Source organism: Bos indicus x Bos taurus, chromosome X (genome assembly GCF_003369695.1).
Source record: "Bos indicus x Bos taurus breed Angus x Brahman F1 hybrid chromosome X, Bos_hybrid_MaternalHap_v2.0, whole genome shotgun sequence".
NCBI classification, from domain to species: Eukaryota; Metazoa; Chordata; class Mammalia; order Artiodactyla; family Bovidae; genus Bos; species Bos indicus x Bos taurus.
In genome coordinates, this window is record NC_040105.1 from 44,195,695 (window position 1) to 44,216,479 (window position 20,785).

Genomic DNA, 20,785 nt, shown 5'->3' on the forward strand with positions numbered 1-20,785 from the left:
ACTTTAGACCCTTAAGGTAATAAATTCTTTCCTTTGTTGTAAACCCATTACACATCCTCCCTATAGGAATGCAATTTTATCTTCGGAAGATGGTGCCAAACCTTAAAATAATTACTCTTAGAGAAAATAAGTCTTTGTTGATAAGTCCTTGTCAAGAGTCATAAAATGTTAGTAGGCCTTCTGGCCAGAAGATGATGTAAATCACCTAAACCATTTGTATATGATAAATTTGCAGGAAAGAAACCCTAGTTTTTGATAAGGATCAAAAACTGCTGACTTTGCATCCCCTATTATCCTCTATGTGTAACTTAGGGTATAAAAACTCCTGTTGAAAATAAAGCTATGGGCCTTGCTCACCAACGCTTGGTCTCCGCATGTCATTCTTCCCTTTAACTTCCAGCTGAGTCTCCATCTGGAGCGCGGAACCCATCATGCTTACTAATTATGCCTGGGCTTCTAAGACCCACTTGAAAAGGTGTCTAGGGTGGGGCACCTTCCGCTATTCGAGAGGGCACCTGCGGCCTACGTAAGTGGTGCAAACTTCTTGTCTTGAAGTTTTATTGATGTCTCGCGTAAACCAAGCTACTCAGCCTCTTTTCTCCACTGAATTTTCCTACTGAGCTATCCTCATTCTATTACTCTTTATATCTCTAATTAGCATATAAATAGTCGCCTAGGCCGTCTCTCCTTCGAATACCCTGGATCAGCTGGGGCTGGACCCCAGCAACAGACCAACTCTCAAGCCCTTGAGCTACAACTACTGAGCCCACACACTGCAACTACTGAAGCCCGAATGCCTAGAGCCTGTGCTCTGCAACAAGAGAATCCACCGCAAGGAGAAGCCCGTGCACTTCAACAAAGAGGAGCTCCCACTTGCCGCAACTAGAAAAAAGCCCATGCAGCCATGAAGACCCATCGCAGTTAAAAATAAAACAAAATAAAGAAAAAAGAAAACAACCAATAAAAGCAGAAGTAGAACTAGAGATAATCCAGATATTAAAGTTAGCAAGTATAGAAGTCAAAGTAACTATGATTAAGATTTCAAGAAAATAGAGGAAAAGACAAACAAAAATAATGAAAGGGAGAGAATTTCAATAGAGAATTGGAATCTATGAAAAAAAGTTAAATTGGTGTTTAGAAATACAAGGTACAGTATCTGAAATTACAAAGTTACTGACTGGATTTAACCCCAAACTGGGCAGAGCAGAACATAAAATTAGTGAGCTATGTATGAGAGATAATATATGAAAACTTCAGAAGTAAATGGGGGAATACCTTTGTAGCCATAGGATAATTAGGACATTTAAAATAATTAATAAACTGGACTTCATTTAAATTAAGAATGTCAATTTATCAAAAGGTACCATTAGGACAGTGAAAAGGCAAGCCATAGGCTGGGAGAAGATATTTGTAATACATATATCCAACAAAAAGTCTTGTATCCAGAATATAAATGTAACTTTCGCAATGAGACAGACAACTCAATAAAAAATGGACAAACAACATATGCTAACACTTTACAAAAGATGAAACCAGAATAGCTGATAAGTATATGAAAAGGATCTTTATATTTTAAGTTATGAGAAAAATACAAATTCAGCTCACCCAATGAGATATTGGTAGACACTCACCAAGATGACTAAAATGAAAAACTAACAATATCAAGTGTGATGAAGATGTGGAACCATGGAACTCTGTCTTCCATTGCTTATAGGAAGAAATCAGTACAACTACTTTGGGAAACTGTTGGGCAGTATTGACTAAATCTATCCATAGGTACACAATAAAACCCCAAAATATCCTTTCTGTATGCTTGTGTTCACCAACTGACATAGATAAGAATGTTTGCAGAAGTTTTAATGTACAATAACCCAAACTAAATACAACACAGATGTTCATCAACATTAGAATGAATAAACTGACTTCATCATACAATGGACTAGTCTACTGCAATGAAAAACAAGCTACTGATTCATGCAACACTATGGTTAAATAGCTTGACAACATGTTGAAGATGTACTGTGTGATTCCATTTAAATGAAGTTCAAAACCAGGTAAAACTGATTTATGGTGATTTAGTTCAGAATGGTTACTGTTGGGAAGGGATGGGTGGGGTGATTGATTGTTCCATTTTTCCTGGAACTGAGGGGTTTCACAGAATGTGAGACTTTCAGGGCTGAAGCAAGTCTAGTGTCAAGAAAATCAGATGGTTGGTCACCCTAGAGGCAGTCTTTTTAGGGAAGGGACATGAAAGAGCCTTCTGAGGGGCTGGAAATATTCAGTATCTTGATGTGGACAGTGGTTACAGGAATGAACACATGTGTAAAAATTTATCTAGCTCTACATGTTATATATGCACATTTAAGAGCATAGGTTATACTTTGATTGAAAAACTTAGGAGAGAACTCTATTTTTCAAAGTATTAAGTGAAAATAAACTACAGACCAAGGCCATGGGGAGAATTTTGGTGGATAACAAAATGAAGCCCCAATGTTCATAATGTTTGTCTGTCTTCTTTGATCTGGTGGAGCAAAACAGTGGTGAACAAGAATGGGGTGCCAGTATGTGTAAAGGAAGCTTTCATTGTTTGGAACGAGTCTTCCCACCTGGAAGATTCAGAGACCTTGCAAACAATATTGCTGAATCTCGGGCAGTGAAAGGGGAAAATAGAAAAGGCATGAAAATTCATTTCTGATATTCAAAGGAGCAAGAGGATAAATTTTTCAAAGTACTGCATGATAGGAAATATTCTTAAGACAAGATATTAATAGAATGATTTGTGCACCTCTAAACTGTGGGAAATTCTGAAAGAGATGGGAATACCAGACCACCTGACCTGCATCTTGAGAAACCTATATGTAGGTCAGGAAGCAACAGTTAGAACTGGACATGGAACAACAGACTGGTTCCAAATAGGAAAAGGAGTACATCAAGGCTGTATACTGTCACCCTGCTTATTTAACTTATATGCAGAGTACATCATGAGAAACGCTGGGCTGGAGGAAGCACAAGCTGGAATCAAGATTGCCAGGAGAAATATCAATAACCTCAGATATGCAGATGACACCACCCTTATGGCAGAAAGTGAAGAGGAACTCAAAAGCCCCTTGATGAAAGTGAAAGAGGAGAGTGAAAAAGTTGGCTTAAAGCTCAACATTCAGAAAACGAAGATCATGGCGTCTGGTCCCATCACTTCATGGGAAATAGATGGGGAAACAGTGGAAATAGTGTCAGACTTTATTTTTTGGGCTCCAAAATCACTTCAGATGGTGACTGTAGCCATGAAATTAAAAGACACTTACTCCTTGGAAGGAAGTTATGACCAACCTAGATAGCATATTAAAAAGCAGAGACATTACTTTGCCAACAAAGGTCTGTCTAGTCAAGGCTATGGTTTTTCCAGTGGTCATGTATGGATGTGAGAGTTGGACTGTGAAGAAAGCTGAGTGCCGAAGAATTGATGCTTTTGAACTGTGGTGTTGGAGAAGACTCTTGAGAGTCCCTTGGACTACAAGGAGGTCCAACCAGTCCATCCTAAAGGAGACCAGTCCTGGGTGTTCTTTGGAAGGACTGATGTTGAGGCTGAAACTCCAATATTTTGGCCACCTCATGCGAAGAGCTGACTCACTGGAAAAGACCCTGATGCTGGGAGGAATTGGGGGCAGGAAGAGAAGGGAACGACAGAGGATGAGATGGCTGGATGGCATCACTAACTCGATGGACGTGAGTTTGAGTAGACTCCGGGAGCTGGTGATGGACAGGGAGGCCTGGTGTGCTGTGATTCATGGGGTCGCAAAGAGTTGTATACGACTGAACAACTGAACTGAACTGAGAAGAGGAAGAGATGATCTTAAGTCATTACCGGGAAATCATTTAACAGAATTATTCTAGAATAACTCTTTTTCTTTGATCTGGTCTTTGGCATTTCTACTTTTTAAAATGTACTGAATGTTTCTGTGGCTTAATAAATGGTTTTTAGAATGTAACACATGTATCAATTACTTCTACCAATTTTTTCAAGCAAATATCTTTATAGATTATATATTATATACTATGTAGATAGCCAGTCCCCAGGACTCTGAGACAAGCTACACTCTATCAAAAGCGTTTGCTCCAGAGTAGGTTGTGATAGTGATAGGGATAGCTAGATAGCCAGGAAAGACATCGTAGAAAGAACAAAGGATGGCTTGATTGATTTAAGAAGGGGCGTGCTTGGCTAATGTCTAAGTTCAGGAAAAGCTGGGGGCCCAGGGAAGATGAAGTCTGCTCTGATGGTCTGTCTTGGTGACTGTCCAGGCTTCAGTAATGCTTTGTCTGGGGACTGCCTCTATTCTGCATTTGAGACTCATAGGGAAGGAGCCACTGGCAACTCATGTCTACCTTTCCTGAGTCTTCTCTTGCCTCCATTTTCTTCTCCGAACCTGTCTGTGTCAAGGGAAACCTTTCACTGTCTCCTTTTCACTCATGAGATCAATAATAATTTAGGAGTCATTTTCGAGGATGGGTTGGATAATCTATGAGTGCTATTTCTTTTTTAAAAAAATTATCTATTTTTGACGTGTACACACTGCTATATTTATTTATTTATGGCTCACCAGGTCTTCCCTGGTGGCTCAGATGGTAAAGAATCTGCCTGCAGTATGGGAGACCCAGGTTCGATCCATGGGTCGGGAAGATCCCCTGGAGAAGGGAATGGCAATCCACTCCAGTATTGTTGCCTGGAGAATGCCATGGACAGAGGAGGCTGGTGGGCTACAGTCCACAGGGTCAAAAAGAGTCAGACACAACTGAGCAATAACGCATACACACTGCTAAGTTATCAGACTTCATCACATATGCTTTGTCTCCCCCACTGGGGTGTTATCTCTCAGAGTGCAGGGGCCTTGTCTGGACAGCCTTATACCCTCCTAGGGTCTAGGATATGTCCTGCACATACCCCTTCAATATTTTTTTTTTTATAAAATTTAAACAAAAAGAAATTTTATCATTCATTTAGCAGTTACCTGTAAAACTATATTCTGATTAAATGGTTAATACACACTTTGATTACTTTATTTCTCTTAATGTATGTGTATGGTGGTTTCATACTGTTCATGGGGTTCTCAAGGCAAGAATACTGAAGTGGTTTGCCATTCCCTTCTCCAGTGGACCACATTCTGTCAGACCTCTCCACCATGACCCGCCCATCTTGGGTGGCCCCACGGGCATGGTTTAGTTTCATTGAGTTAGACAAGGCTGTGGTCCTAGTGTGATTAGATTGACTAGTTTCCTGTGAGTATGGACCTAACAGAAGCAGAAGATATTAAGAAGAGATGGCAAGAATACACAGAAGAACTGTACAAAAAGGATCTTCATGACCCAGATAATCACGAAGGTGTGATCACTCACCTAGAGCCAGACATCCTGGAATGTGAAATCAAGTGGGCCTTAGAAAGCATCACTATGAACAAAGCTAGTGGAGGTGATGGAATTCCAGTTGAGCTATTTCAAATCCTGAAAGATGATGCTGTGAAAGTGCTACACTCAATATGCCAGCAAATTTGGAAAACTCAGCAGTGGCCACAGGGCTGGAAAAGGTCAGTTTTCATTCCAATCCCAAAGAAAGGCAATGCCAAAGAATGCTCAAACTATTGCACCATTGCACTCATCTCACACGCTAGTAAAGTAATGCTGAAAATTCTCCAAGCCAGGCTTCAGCAATACATGAACTGTGAACTTCCAGATGTTCAAGCTGGTTTTAGAAAAGGCAAAGGAATCAGCGACCAAATTGCCAACATCTGCTGGATCATCGAAAAAGCAAGAGAGTTCCAGAAAAACATCTATTTCTGCTTTATTGACTATGCCAAAGCCTTTGGCTGTGTGGATCACAATAAACTGTGGACAATTCTGAAAGAGATGGGAATACCAGACCACCTGACCTGCCTCTTGAGAAATTTGTATGCAGGTCAGGAAGCAACAGTTAGAACTGGACATGGAACAAAAGACTGGTTCCAAATAGGAAAAGGAATACCTTTTCCTATTTGTTACCCTGTTTATTTAACTTATATGCAGAGTACATCATGAGAAACACTGGGCTGGAGGAAGCACAAGCTGGAATCAAGATTGCCGGGAGAAATATCAATAACCTCAGATATGCAGATGACACCACCCTTATAGCAGAAAGTGAAGAGGAACTCAAAAGCCTCTTGATGAAAGTGAAAGAGGAGAGTGAAAAAGTTGGCTTAAAACTCAACATTCAGAAAACGAAGATCATGGAATCTGGTCCCATCACTTCATGGGAAATAGATGGAGAAACAGTGGAAACAGTGTCAGACTTTATTTTTTTGGGCTCCAAAATAACTGCAGATGGTGACTGCAGCAATGAAATTAAAAGACGCTTACTTATTGGAAGAAAAGTTATGACCAACCTAGATAGCATATTGAAAAGCAGAGACATTACTTTGCCAACAAAGGTCCGTCTAGTCAAGGCTATGGTTTTTCCTGTGGTCATGTATGGATGTGAGAGTTGGACTGTGAAGAAAGCTGAGTGTCAAAGAATTGATGCTTTCGAACTGTGGTGTTGGAGAAGACTCTTGAGAGTCCCTTGGACTGCAAGGAGATCCAACCTGTCCATTCTGAAGCAGATCAGCCCTGGGATTTCTTTGGAAGGAATGATGCTAAAGCTGAAACTCCAGTACGTTGGCCACCTCATGTGAAGATTTGACTCATTGGAAAAGACTCTGATGCTGGGAGGGATTCGGGGCAGGAGGAGAAGGGGACAACAGAGGATGAGATGGCTGGATGACATCACTAACTCTATGGACGTGAGTCTGAGTGAACTCCGGGAGTTGGTGATGGACAGGGAGGCCTGGCGTGCTGCGATTCATGGGGTCTCAAAGAGTCGGACATGACTGAGTGACTAAACTGAACTGAACTGATGGTGGTTTAGTCGCTAAGTCGTGTCCAACTTTTGCGACTCCATGGACTGTAGCCCACCAGGCTCTTCCTCTGTCCATGGAATTTTCCAGATAAAAATACTGCCGTTTCTTTCTCTAGGGGATCTTCCCAACCCAGAGATTGAACTTGGGTCTCCTTCACTGCAGGCAGAGTCTTTACTGACTGAACCCCCTGTGCCTCTTGTGTCTCCTACATTGGCAGGCAGCTTGTTTACCACTAGCGCCACCTGGGAAACCCATCTCTTATTGTATTTATGTAAAAAAAGGAATTGAGACAAGGGAAGTAAAATTGCCAGGCATCTTGCTTTAAACAAAGCTTCCTGAACACTCTATACACTCTATACCACCATCTAGTGAGAGAAAAAACTCCACTTCCCACCTGACAAGAAACAGGGTTAGCGTATAGAACAATGTCGAGTGGATGACAGTTGAGGGGATGGGAGGAGGACCTGATGGAGGAACTGTTTTTCCTCTGATTAGCCACGTGCTGCTGAGGATGGTTGCTTCTTGGCACTTGGCGTAACAGCAGAGGAAGCCTTCTTTGTGGCTTTGTGAACAAGCACATCATGATAAACTCTGGGTGCTGTCCTTGGCCATGGCTCTGTTTGTGGGCTCGTAATTTAGGCTGTGGGATATTCCCATCAGAACAATGCAGGTTTTGGAAGAGAAAAGTCATGGTTTTATTAGCGTAAGTGCCACAGACACACACCCACGTACGTTGCCTTGTTTCACCCTTTTGCTGATTCCTGGTCCAGTCCAGCCTCCTTGGCAGCCCTTAGCTGCAGTGTATTGCCTATGTCTCAAGAGAGGGTCCTTGGTATTAATACAAAATTGCACTTGGCATCTGATGATGAGCACTGGATCTTTTCATCCAAGTCGACTTTTCTAAGCAACGTCATCAGTCCAGGTTCTGAGGGCCCTGCACCAGTCAGATCCCTCCTGCCTTCAATTTTCTTTTATTTCTTCATTTCTCCTTCCTTCCCTGCCTTGCCAGTTTTCTGAGCCAACTCATCAGTTTCTTGTGGCTGCTTTTGTCTCCTCCAAACACACATTAGCACATCCTCACTCAAATACTCACACTTGAGGGTCCTGGCCTAGATCCCTGGTGGAAAGTGGCTCTTGAGGAATTCAGAGAAAGCACACTGAAGCCATGTGCCGAATGGCCTGCCGATAGGCAGAGTTGGCATTGGGCCATTTAATATAGAGCTGAAGGATGAGGCAAGTCTCCCTACCACCCATTCTACAATCTCTCTCCACTTGACTCCTGAAACTTCCATGTGAAAAGAGAAATACTATAATTTCTAAATTAGAAATCAGGACTTCATGTCTGACCGACTATCAGAAAAATAGGGTAGAGCTATTTGGCCAAATCTAGGATGAATTGGCAGTTACATAGATGTCACCTCATAGTCCAGCTGAAATCATGACAAAGGCTGCTTGCATGGAACACTACCAAGGAGAATTCCAGGGCCACATCTGGGTTTTGTGGGGAAAATAATGCAGGGAGGTATTAGGAAGGTCTGAGATAGACATGGGATGGGCTAGTGGGAGCATCATAATATTGACTTTACACACAAATGGTTTCTCAGAGGGCTACAGTGAAATGCTATTAGCTGTTAACATCCTGGCATGAATTAAATTATTAATGTCACCTGTCACTCCTCAGGGCTCTAAGTGAATGGAGTCAGAGGATTGGTGAAGTTTTGTAAATGGCTTATTTTTCCTTTTTTTTATTAAGGTAAAATTTATACCACGTAAAATTCATCATTTGGACCATTTTAAGGTCATGTATGGATGCGAGATTTGGACTGTGAAGAAAGCTGAGTGCCGAAGAATTGATGCTTTTGAACTGTGGTGTTGGAGAAGACTCTTGAGAGTCCCTTGGACTGCAAGGAGATCCAACCAGTCCATTCTAAAGGAGATCAGCCCTGGGATTTCTTTGGAAGGACTGATGCTGAGGTTGAAACTCCAATACTTTGGCCACTTCATGTGAAGAGTTGACTCATTGGAAAAGACTCTGATGCTGGGAGGGATTGGGGGCAGGAGGAGAAGGGGACAACAGAGGATGAGATGGCTGGATGGCATCACTAACTCGATGGACATGAGTTTAGTAAACTCTGGGAGTTGGTGATGGACAGGGAGGTCTGGCGTGCTGCGATTCATGGGGTCGCAAAGAGTCGGACACAACTGAGTGACTGAACTGAACTGAACTAAACTGAAGGTGAACAATTCAGTGGCTTTTAGTTGTACGACTATCACCACTATCTAACTCCGGAAATTTTCATCACCCCAAGAGATTCCGTGTATCTATTAAAGAGTCACTCTTAATTCTCTTCTCCTCTCAGCCCGTGGCAACGACTACAATATGGATGGGCTGCCCAGGTGGAGATAATGGTAAAGAACCCACCTGCCAATGCATGAGATGTAAGAGACGCAGGTTTGACCCCTGGGTGGGGAAGATTCCCTAGAGAAGAAAATGGCAACCCATTCCAGTATTCTTGCCTGAAGAATTCCATGGACAGAGGAGCCTAGTGGGCTACAGTCTGTGGAGTTGCAAAGAGTTGGACCCAACTGAACAACTAACACTTTTACTTTCAGGACTCAGCCACAGTTTCTAGTTCCCAGGGATCTTCTGCTTTTACCACAGCATCTATACTCATCAAGGTAGGTGACACTAGATGTACATGGCAGGTTGCTTTGGACTTTCTAGCACCCCCAGGATAATCTCCACTGCATTCTGAAGTGTCTAGAAGTGAGGAAAAGAGGGAGTCTTCCTTAGTTCAAAGCCCAAGACCAGTTTGGTCACTTTCTGTGGAATCCCAAATGTATCTTATGTGCCAGGAAGTTCTGTCCTTTGGTACATGGTCCAGGTCCCAGGTGGAAATAGTCTGGGGCCAGTGACTTGGGAGAACTGTGCCTGTCAGCAAGGGAGCAGACAACAATGAGAGCAGGAAGAAGTGATGGGATTTTCAAGGGGTTCTGAAACAATTCCTTGTGTATCTTGTTTTACTCTTCCTGGGGACTCCTATTTGTGCCTGAGCAAATAATTGAAGCAAAGCCCAGGAGGTCTCATATTAGTCCTTCCCATGTGGCCAGCCTGAGAATGACAGATGGTGGGTACCCCAGGCCAGTGCAGGGAGGGTGTGTCTGCAGGCAGAGGATGTGTCTGCAGGTGCAGAAAGAGGCACAAGGCCATTACACCTAGGGTGTGTATCATGGTGTGGGCTTTGATATCTGTCCTCTGTTTTCTGTTTCTGCCCAGTGTTGAGCAGCTCCCATAAGGTTCTTCCCACCTGAGTCTCCAATTCCTATCTCCCACACCAACTCCAAGATCCTTAGGCTGGGTCCTGCCACCACCTCCCCAGCCTGGGAATAGCTTGACTTCCTCTGGCTTATTCTCTCCCCATTCCAGGCTAGTGAGATTTGTAAAGTACAGAGTACAAAAGGATTACGTGTAAAGTTCAGTGTCAGATGATGGCCATGTTACCAGCAGCTTGATTCCTCTTGATTTCTAAGCAGTTTCCACACAACCATAAGGCAAAGTCACATGGCCTTGCCACGTGGTTGAGGTATCTAGGGACCAGTGATTCTGCTTTATTCTGGGTGACTCATCTTGAACACACCAAAGGGAAGGTCTATTAGTGTTCAGAAATTACCTGGGCAGCCTTATGTGCCCATTTGAAGGGGCTAGTGGTCTGGGGACTTCAAGAAACAATCTTGGCATGCCCCCGAGGAATGCCAAATCCTCCAGCCTCATCATGGCAGGAAGATTGAGGTGAGTTCTTCTTCCTCATCTTTGCTAAAGGTGAGTGGCTCCTCAATCTTTTGAGGTGGCATTGTCTGCCCTAAGGGGCTGGGCTGGATGGGCATGGAGGTGCATGACTATGTTGGTTTGGATAAAAATCAGATGATACCAGCAATGACAGCACAGGAGGGGACAAACACAGGGTAAGATGTCACCAGCATGTGCCAAAGCTCTGAAGGCAGCCTACTCATGGGAGTGGGTGGGAACTCTCAAATGGGAGGAGGGAGCTGCGTTACTGGAGTCTACTTTCACAGTGACTTACGTTTGGTTCTTCTTTATGGTGGGAGTTGAAAAAGGAAGCTGATTTTCAAAGTAGGGTCTCTGGATCATGAAAGAGGATGTATATGGAAGCGTCTAAGACAGTCACATGGAGTATAGAGAACAGACTTATGGACATGGGCAGGGGAAGGAAGGAGAAGGTAAGATGAATGGAAAGAGTATCATGGAAGGATATACACTACCATATGTAAGATAAACAGACAATGGAAATTTGCTGTATGACTCCGGGAACTCAAATCAGGGCTCTGTAACAACCTAGAGGAGTGGGAAAGGATGGGAGGTGGGAGGGAGGTTCAAGAGGGAGGGGACATAGGTATACCTGTGGCTAATTCATGTTGATGTATGGCAGAAACCAATGCAATATTGTAAAGCAATTATCCTTCAATTAAAAATAAAATCGTTATGAATATTCCAAAAAAAAAGAACAGTGACAGTTCAGGGGTTAGCAAACATTGTAGGCGAGCTAAGCCCTTTTGGGGGAGGGGGCAAGGTTGGTGATGGTCATCCCGTCAGATGTTCAGACCAGAGATGGCAGCTAGGAACTGTTTCCCAAAGAGTCCCTCAGGGTCACATTGGAGAGAATGGAGCATGACAATGGGAGCAGTCCCTACAACTAAACCACTTTGTGAAGTTGCTCAGTCGTGTCCGACTCTTTGTGACCCTATGGACTGTAGTCTGCCAGCCTCCTCTGTCCATGGGATTTTCCAGGCAAGAATACTGGAGTGGTTACCATTTCCTTCTCCAGGGGATCTTCCCGACCCAGGGATCAATCCTGGGTCTCCTGCACTGTAGTCAGACTCTTTGTTGTCTGAGCCATCAGGAAACCTCTTTAGTTCCTGTCTTGTCAAAAGCCATGTTGTTTCATGACACTGTTTTGTTCCACTTTAGACAAACTACAATTCCTTTTGCCCAGACAGACTGAGATGTGGGCTGGCAATGGTACCCTCCGTTCTCCTGCCCCCCACAGCCAGGACACTCACCCGCACCAGGTCTGGTGTGAGTCGCTTGGCCTGCAGCCATTTCTGGAACCTCCCTGTTTTCCGCAGGACACGCTCAATACTGCAGGTTTTGGGGGCAGCTGCGGAGGCACAGATCCTCCCGTCTGAGATCTTGTTTTGCTGTTTGCTGACCAGCCTTGAGATCTCCACTGGGCGCCAGGTTTTGAAATCATCTGAGTAATTTGCAGAGTAAGAAGGCAAGTCGTCAGGAGGTGGTCCGAGGTGTAAGGCCAGCCCGTTGTCAAACCTGAAAAAGCATCAGCCATTTTCAGATCAGCCTGGGAGCTGGAGAGAAGGAACTAGGCAGGGACCAGTCACACTGCCAGAGCCAGCAGAGCCCGGGGACAGGGACATAGGGGCCCACGTCTGCTTGGATCCAATTCTTCTCCTTAGACTGGGGTGCTCCAGGCTCTTTCTGTCAAAGGACTATTTTTGTTTTCTCAGGCTTAAGGAAGTTTATATGTGATGTCAGAAACGGTGAGGGATCTGCATACCAGACACAAACTTTATCTTCTTCCCTTAACTGGCTTTCTGTGAAGGCAGCAGTTTTACACATGCTGGTACCTTTGATTCTCCTCATGTCCCATCCTCACTTTACAGATGTGGAAGCAGACTTACAGAGCTTAAGTGCCTTGCCCAAGGTCAGATAATATGTGGCTAAGCAGGGGTGCAAACCCAGGGCTCTCTGTCAGCAAAACCCATGATCTTTCTCCTTCGCTACCCTGGTTCTAGTTGCAGCATGCGGAATCTAGTTCTCTGGCCCCTTGAGTTGGGAGTGTGGGGTCTTAACCACTGGACCACCAGAGAAGACCTGAAACCAAAGTTTTTGAAGAAGCTTATTGCCCTGCGCTGGGGAGAGCACTACCCCCTTCATATCCAACCCCAAACGGCCCCGTCAATTTTTCTTTCAGTCCAAAGATTTAAGTTAGCAGTCCCAGCCAAGTGTCAGGGAACAGTGGCTGTTAAAGGGTCAGCAGACTCAAAACTATCTGGGATCCAGGAGGTGTGTGATTCCACACAATGGCCTGGGCGGTGCTACATGCTCCCCAGGGGAGAGGAACTGGCCTATTACCATTTGCTGATTTTCTACACCCACCCACAGTGACCCTTTTCTCCAGTCATCACTCTAGCTGTGTGTCAACATTTCCATCAGGAAAGAATGCTAAATCTTCTTCTCATTCATGTATGAAAAATTACTAAGAAAATTGTGTATCTTCATTATTATTGAGGGTACACAGCAAATGAAAATTAGGTGTATATGTTATATATTTTCTTTTTTAAAAAATAAATAATTATTTTATTGAAGTATAGTTGAATTACAATGTTGTGCTAATTTCTACTGTATAGCAAAGTGATTCAGTTACATGTGTATATACATTGTTTTCCATATTCTTTTCCAGTATGATTTATCACAAGATATTGAATATAGTTCCCTGTGCTACACAGAAGGACCTCACTTTTAATTTAATTTCAATAAGAATCTTTAAATTCTTATTATTGGGCATTACTGGGCAACCTCATGATAATGAGTTTTCGAGGAACTAGCTCCACACCCTACATTGTATTTTTTTCTCACTTACATGACACAGTTACCCTAAGAGACTGCAAGCTTTTCTAAGAAGATGCTCTAAGAAACTGTCAGTCAATACCTTCTGTGATACTGGACTGTTCAAACTTCAATGGAAATAGGCACAAAGAATTCTGTTCCAGGACATTGCCACAAATCTGTTTAAAAAGACCGAATGCCAAAAACTTGCAAGGAATCAATTTTACTGGCATTTTTAGGACAATCATGGGAATTGATCCTCCCCACTGGGAGGATAAGGAAGGGCCTAGGGCCCTGAGGCAGGCCTGTCTGTTTCCTGTAGCTGTTCTTGTTCAGGTGGGTTCAAACCACTTCTCCCCAAGGGCCTGTAACTAAGGGTCTACAACCAGGTGGCTCTTTTAGATAACAATAACAGCAACGCACATTTATGAATCACTTTAGCAATCACTTTGCTAAACACTTTATGTGCCATAATTCAGTTATACCTTTCAACAAACCTATGAGGTCAGCGCTGCTGTTATCATGCAGATAAGGAAACTGAGGCACAGAAATGTTAAGTGCTTTACTCCAAATCACACAGCCAGGAACTGGAGGAAGTAGCCTTCAGGGCTCCAGAGCTTGTCCTCTCAACCACTTTGCTGCTACTTAGTCCTTTATCATCCATTTTATGAATTAGCTCTTGGGAACAGACTGGTAACATTATTAGGGGTTATAGCTGTATGCTAAGTCTCTTCAGTCATGTCTGACTCTTAGTGACCCCACGGACTGTAGCCCACCAGGCTCCTCTGTCCACGGGATTCTCCAGGCAAGAATACTGAAGTGGATAGCCATGCCCTCCTCCAGGGGATCTTCCTTACCCAGGGATTGAACCCAGATCTCCTGCACTGCAGACAGATTCTTTACTGTCTGAGCCACCACGAAAGCCCATGAATACTGGAGTGGGTAGTTTATCCCTTCTCCAGGGGCTCTTCCTGACCCAGGAATCAATAGGGAACAGATAAGGAAAGAAGGAAAGGTGACATCATCCACCAATCATGTGTCTTCAGCCTACCCAGTCAGCCTCAGGAGCTCACTCTCTGTTGTTGAACAACAAGCATTGTCCAATTCTTAATGAGGACAGGTCTTGGAGTGCTAATGCTTGTCTGGCAACAGCATTTCAGCTTACCATCTGAAAGTCTGGGGTGGGTTTTCTCAAAAGGCAGCATCATGATCATTTTTCAAAGTGGAGAAATGTTTGGAGCTGAACAAGAACAAGATGAACAAACACACCTTTGGAAAGAGAGGCGAAGGATGTGAATTTGCAGACCATTTATCAAAGAAGAAATACAAAAGGCCAAGAAGTCTGAAAAAAGGGCTCAACTCAGAAGAATATACAAAGCAGAAATAATAGTAATAGTAAACATTTCTGAGTGTGCAAGAAGTAAACTCTATAGGAAGAAGTCTCCATTTGGCTATATATACATATATGTCTCAAAATTCTAAAAATTCACTAGATTTTTTTGACCCAGAAATTTTACCTTTTAGAATTTGTTATAGGAATTAATTACTGATATGCATAAAAGTCTAACCACAAGGAGGTTCAACATAGCACTGTTTTTAATAACATAAAGTGCAAAAAGCCCTAGTTGTCCCACCACAGTGATTTAGTTAAATACATTAGGATTGACTGATGCAATTGTATACCATGAAACCGCTAAAAATCAAATTGTGGGGAATAGTTAATGTGGAAAAATCTTCCCGATATATTGTTAAATAAAAGTTTCCAAAAGAGTGCATAATATGCTCACATTTTTGTTGAAAAGAATTTAATCCACACTTAGCAAAAAGGTAGTAAGGGTCATACACCAAAATGTTAATGAAGCGGTGATCCTTGGTGAGGGATTGTCTGAGATCTTTATTTTGTGTTTTCTTTAGTTGATATTTCCTGAAGATTCTAAAATAAAAATATATCACTTTTAAAATAAGGAAATAACTATTTACGATGTAGAGAAAAGGACTATAAACAAGGCTACATTTCCAGACCCATTCACTGGCCTCAGTTTCCTTGCATTGAGAATGTGATTTCTCAACGTGAAGCGTTCCAGACCCCAAACTGCCCTGCCTAGTGATTTCCTGCTTGGATCTGCACACTTCCCTTTCAGGCAGGCACATGTGGAAAATGAATTCTGAGGGAGCTGAAGTAATATCCTGAACTCGAACTGGAACACAAACCTATTTGGGGAAATGTTTCCTGAATTTGGCCGTTACTTGCCTGCTGAGAAAAGCCTCATTTCTTTCCACTTGGTGAAGAGTCGACTGTAACATTCATATATTCTTGTTTACTTATCTGGAGGAGGAGGTGAGTCTGGAGCTCTTCCTCAGGTGAATCCCTTAATTTCCCTCCCTCCTATCTTAAAATATGTCCATATTTTCACTGCCTTCTTTCTCTAAGGAATCAGTTCCACCCACTTCCCCTGTGTTACTGATTTTATTCATCCCATTTCTTAGGTGGGAATTCTTGAGTTCATTTTCCACATCTCCATCTTTCTTTCCTCTTGCATTGAGTTGATCAACAAAATAAGTCTCCAACTAAATTGACTTGCATCCTTCCTGCTCAGCTTTGTTCTCAATGATCTTTCTCTTGGATGAGGAGAACTGGTCTGCATCACCTGGCCATTCTGCACACTGCTTTCCAGAAGATCTTTGCAAAATACTGGCCTCATCTTGTCCCCACCCTACGTAACACTCTCACCATTGCCTGCTACAGAACTCCTGTAGGTGGAAGTCTTTCAATTTTTCAACATTCAAAATGCTTTAAAAATGATAATAGAATACACACACACACGTGTGTGTGTGTGTGTGTGTGTGTATTTGCGCTCAGTCGTGTCTGACTCTTGGCAACCCCATGGACTATAGCCCGCCAGGCTCCTCTGTCCATGGGATTTTTCCAAGCAAGAATGCTGGAGTGGGTTGCCATTTCCTCCTCCAGTGAATCTTTCCAATGCAGGGCTCAAACCTGCATCTCCTGTGTCTCCTGCTTGGCAGGCATTTTCTTTACCCCTGAGCCACCTGGGAAACCCATATATATGTCTCCACATATATATATGCACTACCATACATAAAATAGATCACTAATAAGGATCTGCTGTGTAGCACAAGGAACTCTACTCAGTATTCTGTAATAACCTATATGGGAAAAAAAATCTAAAAAAGAATTAATATATGTGTATAGATACTGATTCACTTTTCTATATACCTGAAACTAACATTACATTGTAAATCAGCTACACTCCAATACAAATTTTAAAAAAACAGTCTACTAGGAAAAGTTCATTTCAACTCCCTGTGATATCTACCATCTCACAAAAGAAATTCAACATTTTTATTGGTATTTTCTGTTTGTTATTTCTGTTTAGTAACTTAGTGGAATACTCAAGTTTTGGTTAATGTAGACTGAAAATAAAATTATTGTCAGTTAATGCCTTCTGCCTGGTCACCAAATCTTACAAGTCAAGGGCATAAGAGAAGAGGTCTATTACAAAGTGTCTTTGATATTGAGAAAGTTGGAGACCACTGGCTCACAGGTTAGGGTCCCAATTCCTTGGTATGGCATTCAAGGCCCCCTGCCCCTTGCAATCTCCTCCTTGTGCCATGCCTCCACATGGGCCCTATGCTCCAGCCACGAAGGCACACCTCTGGGCCTTTGCTTAAGCTGATCCTTCTACTTTAAGCTGCTCTCCTCCCACTTAATTTCAGCTCATCATCCTTCATGGCTGTGCTCAGAAGCCCTTCTCTAGTCCCCATTTGGAACTAAAATTCTCTCCCTGGAATTCCCCAAGGTCCTTTACACTTCACTTCTGGCCTGCATCAGATCAGGCCTTATTGCTATTTGTAACACTGTTCCCTACCTCCTGAACCCCTGGAGTGCAAGGACCAGAGTTATAGCAATGTCATTATAGCACGTACTGGGCCTTGGCCTAAGTAAAGGTTCATTGAACATGAGTTGACAGGGTTGAATTCCAGAGCATGGTACCATTCTCTGGAGAGAGCCATGTGCATGAGATTTATTAAACTTAGGTTTTCCTCTGATCAAGGTAACAGTTCACAACAGAAAACTCATTCAGAAACTTTGGAGCGAACTGCTTTGGTTTGAGTCCCAGATATGCCACTTATTAGGTGGTGACCTTGAGCCAGTCACTGAACCTTGCTAGGTTTCCGTTCACTATCTGAATCATGGGTGCGAATCTCTAACTCCCAGGATTGTTGTGAGGCGAAAATAACAATAGTTTAAAAACGTTCATCACATAGTAAGCTTTATATAAATTTTATTTCCCTGCTACTATGAGAAATGAACTTGGTAAACTCAATAGTCCCGGGCTACTTCATTCATGAAAAAGAAAACTTTATGCTCCCACTTCCAAAGGAAATGTTGGATTTAGCATTTAGAGCTGAAATTAGACTTCACACCTTCCCTCCTCTCCATCCCAACCTTAACCCATTACCACTATAATTAAATGGCTTTGCTTCAGCTCGCACCCAAAAACTACACCCTGACTTGTTTTCAAGAAATTCCAGGACCTCATCACATGAAGGGAACAACATTTTGCCCCTCAGAGTTATCCAACTGAGATTCTGACCTTATTTCTTCTTTAAAGAACTTCTTGCAAATAGATGTCCCGATGCAGGCGTTACATTTATCAAGACCAAGGAAAGTCTTTCCCAAATTGTAGCTCGTTCGGACTCGGGATACCGGAGAAGGAGAGGGAGAAGCCGGTGAGGAGACAGAGTAGCTCAGGCCGGAGACCCACAGCAGCAAGAACGGCCAGCCCAGGTGGAGGGCGGCAGCTTTGGGCCCCAGCCGAGGCTCCATCGCAGGCTCAGGATTCCAGCTGCACCCACTTAGGGCTGCGCAGAGGCAGGTCTTGGCAAAAGAGAAGGGGCTGGCTTTAGGGCGCTGACCCCATCCCAGCGTCACAGGTTTCTGCTGGAGGATGCTAAGGACCTTGGGGCTAACGAGGCTGGGGAGGAGGTGAGGAAGTCCGTGGAGGATGCTGATAAAACCGTTTCCAGAGTTACTCTTCCTCTGCCCCGGGGCGGCTGCTGCAGGCTGGGGAGGGGCTGAAGGGCAGATTTCGGGATGGACAATGGCCAGGGCCTCCCTATGCAGTCCTTTTGACAAACACAGGATATCCTGGCTATGCAGGAAAGGTCCAGGCAGGATGTATGTCCGACCTGGTTTCCACCTGGGAGTTTTAAAGGATCCTGAAGGCCTCCACCCTCCACTGTTTTAATTCTGGGTGTATCTGTCCCTATGGATCACACACACACACACACACACACACACACACACACCAACCCCTCCCCAGCCCCCTGCTGTGGATAATTCGTCCTGCCCCTTCACCAGCCATATTTGGCTATGAAAGAACTAGAAGTCAGTTCACCAGCCATTAAGCAGCACATTTTGATTTGAAAGGTGAAGCCTTTTTACCGCTTAGGGCAGGGGTCCCCAACCTTTTTGGCACCAGGGACTGTTTCATGGAAGACAAATTTCCCGTGGACAACGGGGATGGGGGGATGGTTTGGGTATGATTCAAGCATATCACATTTATTGTGCAGTTTATTTCTATTAGTATTTCATTGTGCTAAATAATGAAATAATTATACAGCTTACTGTAATGGGAGCCCTGAACTTGTTTTCCGAGCTTAGGTGGTGACAAGAGTGATGGGGAGTAGCTGCAAATATGGGTGAAGCTTTGCTTGCTCACCTGCTGCTCACCTCCTGCTGTGCAGCCCAGGTCCTAACAGGCCATGGACCAATTCTGGTCAATGGCTAAGGGTTGGGGACCCCTGGCTTAGGAAACAGAAAAACTCAATAGAGTTTATGCTTCAGCTCTTCTTGCCTATCTGAGAAGAAAGGAGGGGAAAGGACCCAATGGCCTCTGGTGTGATGGGGAAAGCACCAGAAAAATCCTTGTGCCTGCACCCAGCTGTGTCTACCCTTATCCCCACTTACCTGAAAATCCCTCTTCCTTTAGCTCAGTTGGTAAAGAATCCGCCTGCAATGCAGGAGACCCTGGTTCAATTCCTGGGTAAGGAAGATCCACTGGAGAAGGGATAAGCTACCCACTCCAGTATTCTTGGGCTTCCCTGGTGGCTCAGCTGGTAAAGAATCCACCTGCAGTGCAGGAGACCTAGGTTCGATCCCTGGGTTGGGAAGATTCCCTGGCAAAGAGTATATGTCAACCCACTCCAGTATCCTGGCCTGGAGAATTCCATGGACTGTATAGTCCATGGGGTCGCAAAGAATCAGACATAACTGAGCAACTTTCACTCCCTTCTTAGTGGCCAGGCTGACTTGGTGGGACTGGATGCCCCAGGATGGCCTTCCTCCTGACACCAAGATAAGGTCCAGAGCATGAGGTAGATGACTGTGCTAATTAAGGCAGGCTTGGGTTGAGAGAGGGGAAAAGGGAGTCAAGAGGAGGCTGGGGGTGGCCTCTGAAGAACTGGGGAGTTTTGCTAAAGATTGGTGGGAAGAGCAGGATAAGAGCAGTTCTCTGATGGTTAAGCACGTGCTTATTAGCTAAGTGTATATCCTCCTCAATGAAATGTCATTTTTTGTTGTTGTTGTTGTGAAGTTGTGAGAATTCTTTATATATTCTAGACACTAGTTCTGTGTTGGTTAGGTGGCTTGCAAATATTTTGTCCCAGGTGGTAACTTGTCTTTCATCTTCTTAACAGGGTCTTTTGCATTTATAAAAAGTACAGAAATACCAAAAATGGTACAGGGCTGAGTACAGATCCCTGGAGAAAGTGCTAGAAATGATGTTCTAGATTCAGTGTGATTTAACAAAATATATATTACACCAGGTTTCTCTGGTGGCTCAGTGGTAAAGAATCCACCTGCAATGCAGGAGACATGGGTTTGATCCCTGGGTGGGGAAGACCCTCTGGAGAAGGGAATGGCTACCCACTCCAGTATTCTTGCTGGGATCCCATGGAAGAGGAGCCTGACGGGCTACAGTCCATGGGGTCGCAAAGACATGAGCAACTGAGTGCACATTCATATTGTACTTACTGTTACCTCGAGGCTTTAGTTTAGGTCCTGCAGATGGTATCAGCAGCAGGGGGACCAAGAGCTCAGGAAAGTTGGTCATGGATAGTACAGCAGCAGCTTGCTACACTAGGGGCTTGATTCAGCTCCTGATATCAGGTACTGATTAGAGTTACCAGCTGTTCCAGT

The 20,785-nt window shown here is 43.7% G+C and overlaps 1 protein-coding gene across 1 annotated transcript in view; it reads right to left on the minus strand.

Annotated features, from left to right (window-relative positions):
- Positions 1 to 18,587, minus strand: part of DIPK2B (divergent protein kinase domain 2B) — a 45,930-nt gene extending 27,343 nt beyond the window's left edge. Inside the window, exons 1-2 of the mRNA XM_027533775.1 lie at positions 18,180 to 18,587; positions 12,000 to 12,264 (exon numbers count right to left, since the gene is read on the minus strand). Of these exons, the coding sequence (XP_027389576.1) occupies positions 12,000 to 12,264; positions 18,180 to 18,412 (498 nt within the window). The 5' untranslated portion in view covers positions 18,413 to 18,587. The remainder of the gene's footprint in view (positions 1 to 11,999; positions 12,265 to 18,179) is intronic.
- Between the last annotated feature and the right edge of the window lie 2,198 nt (positions 18,588 to 20,785).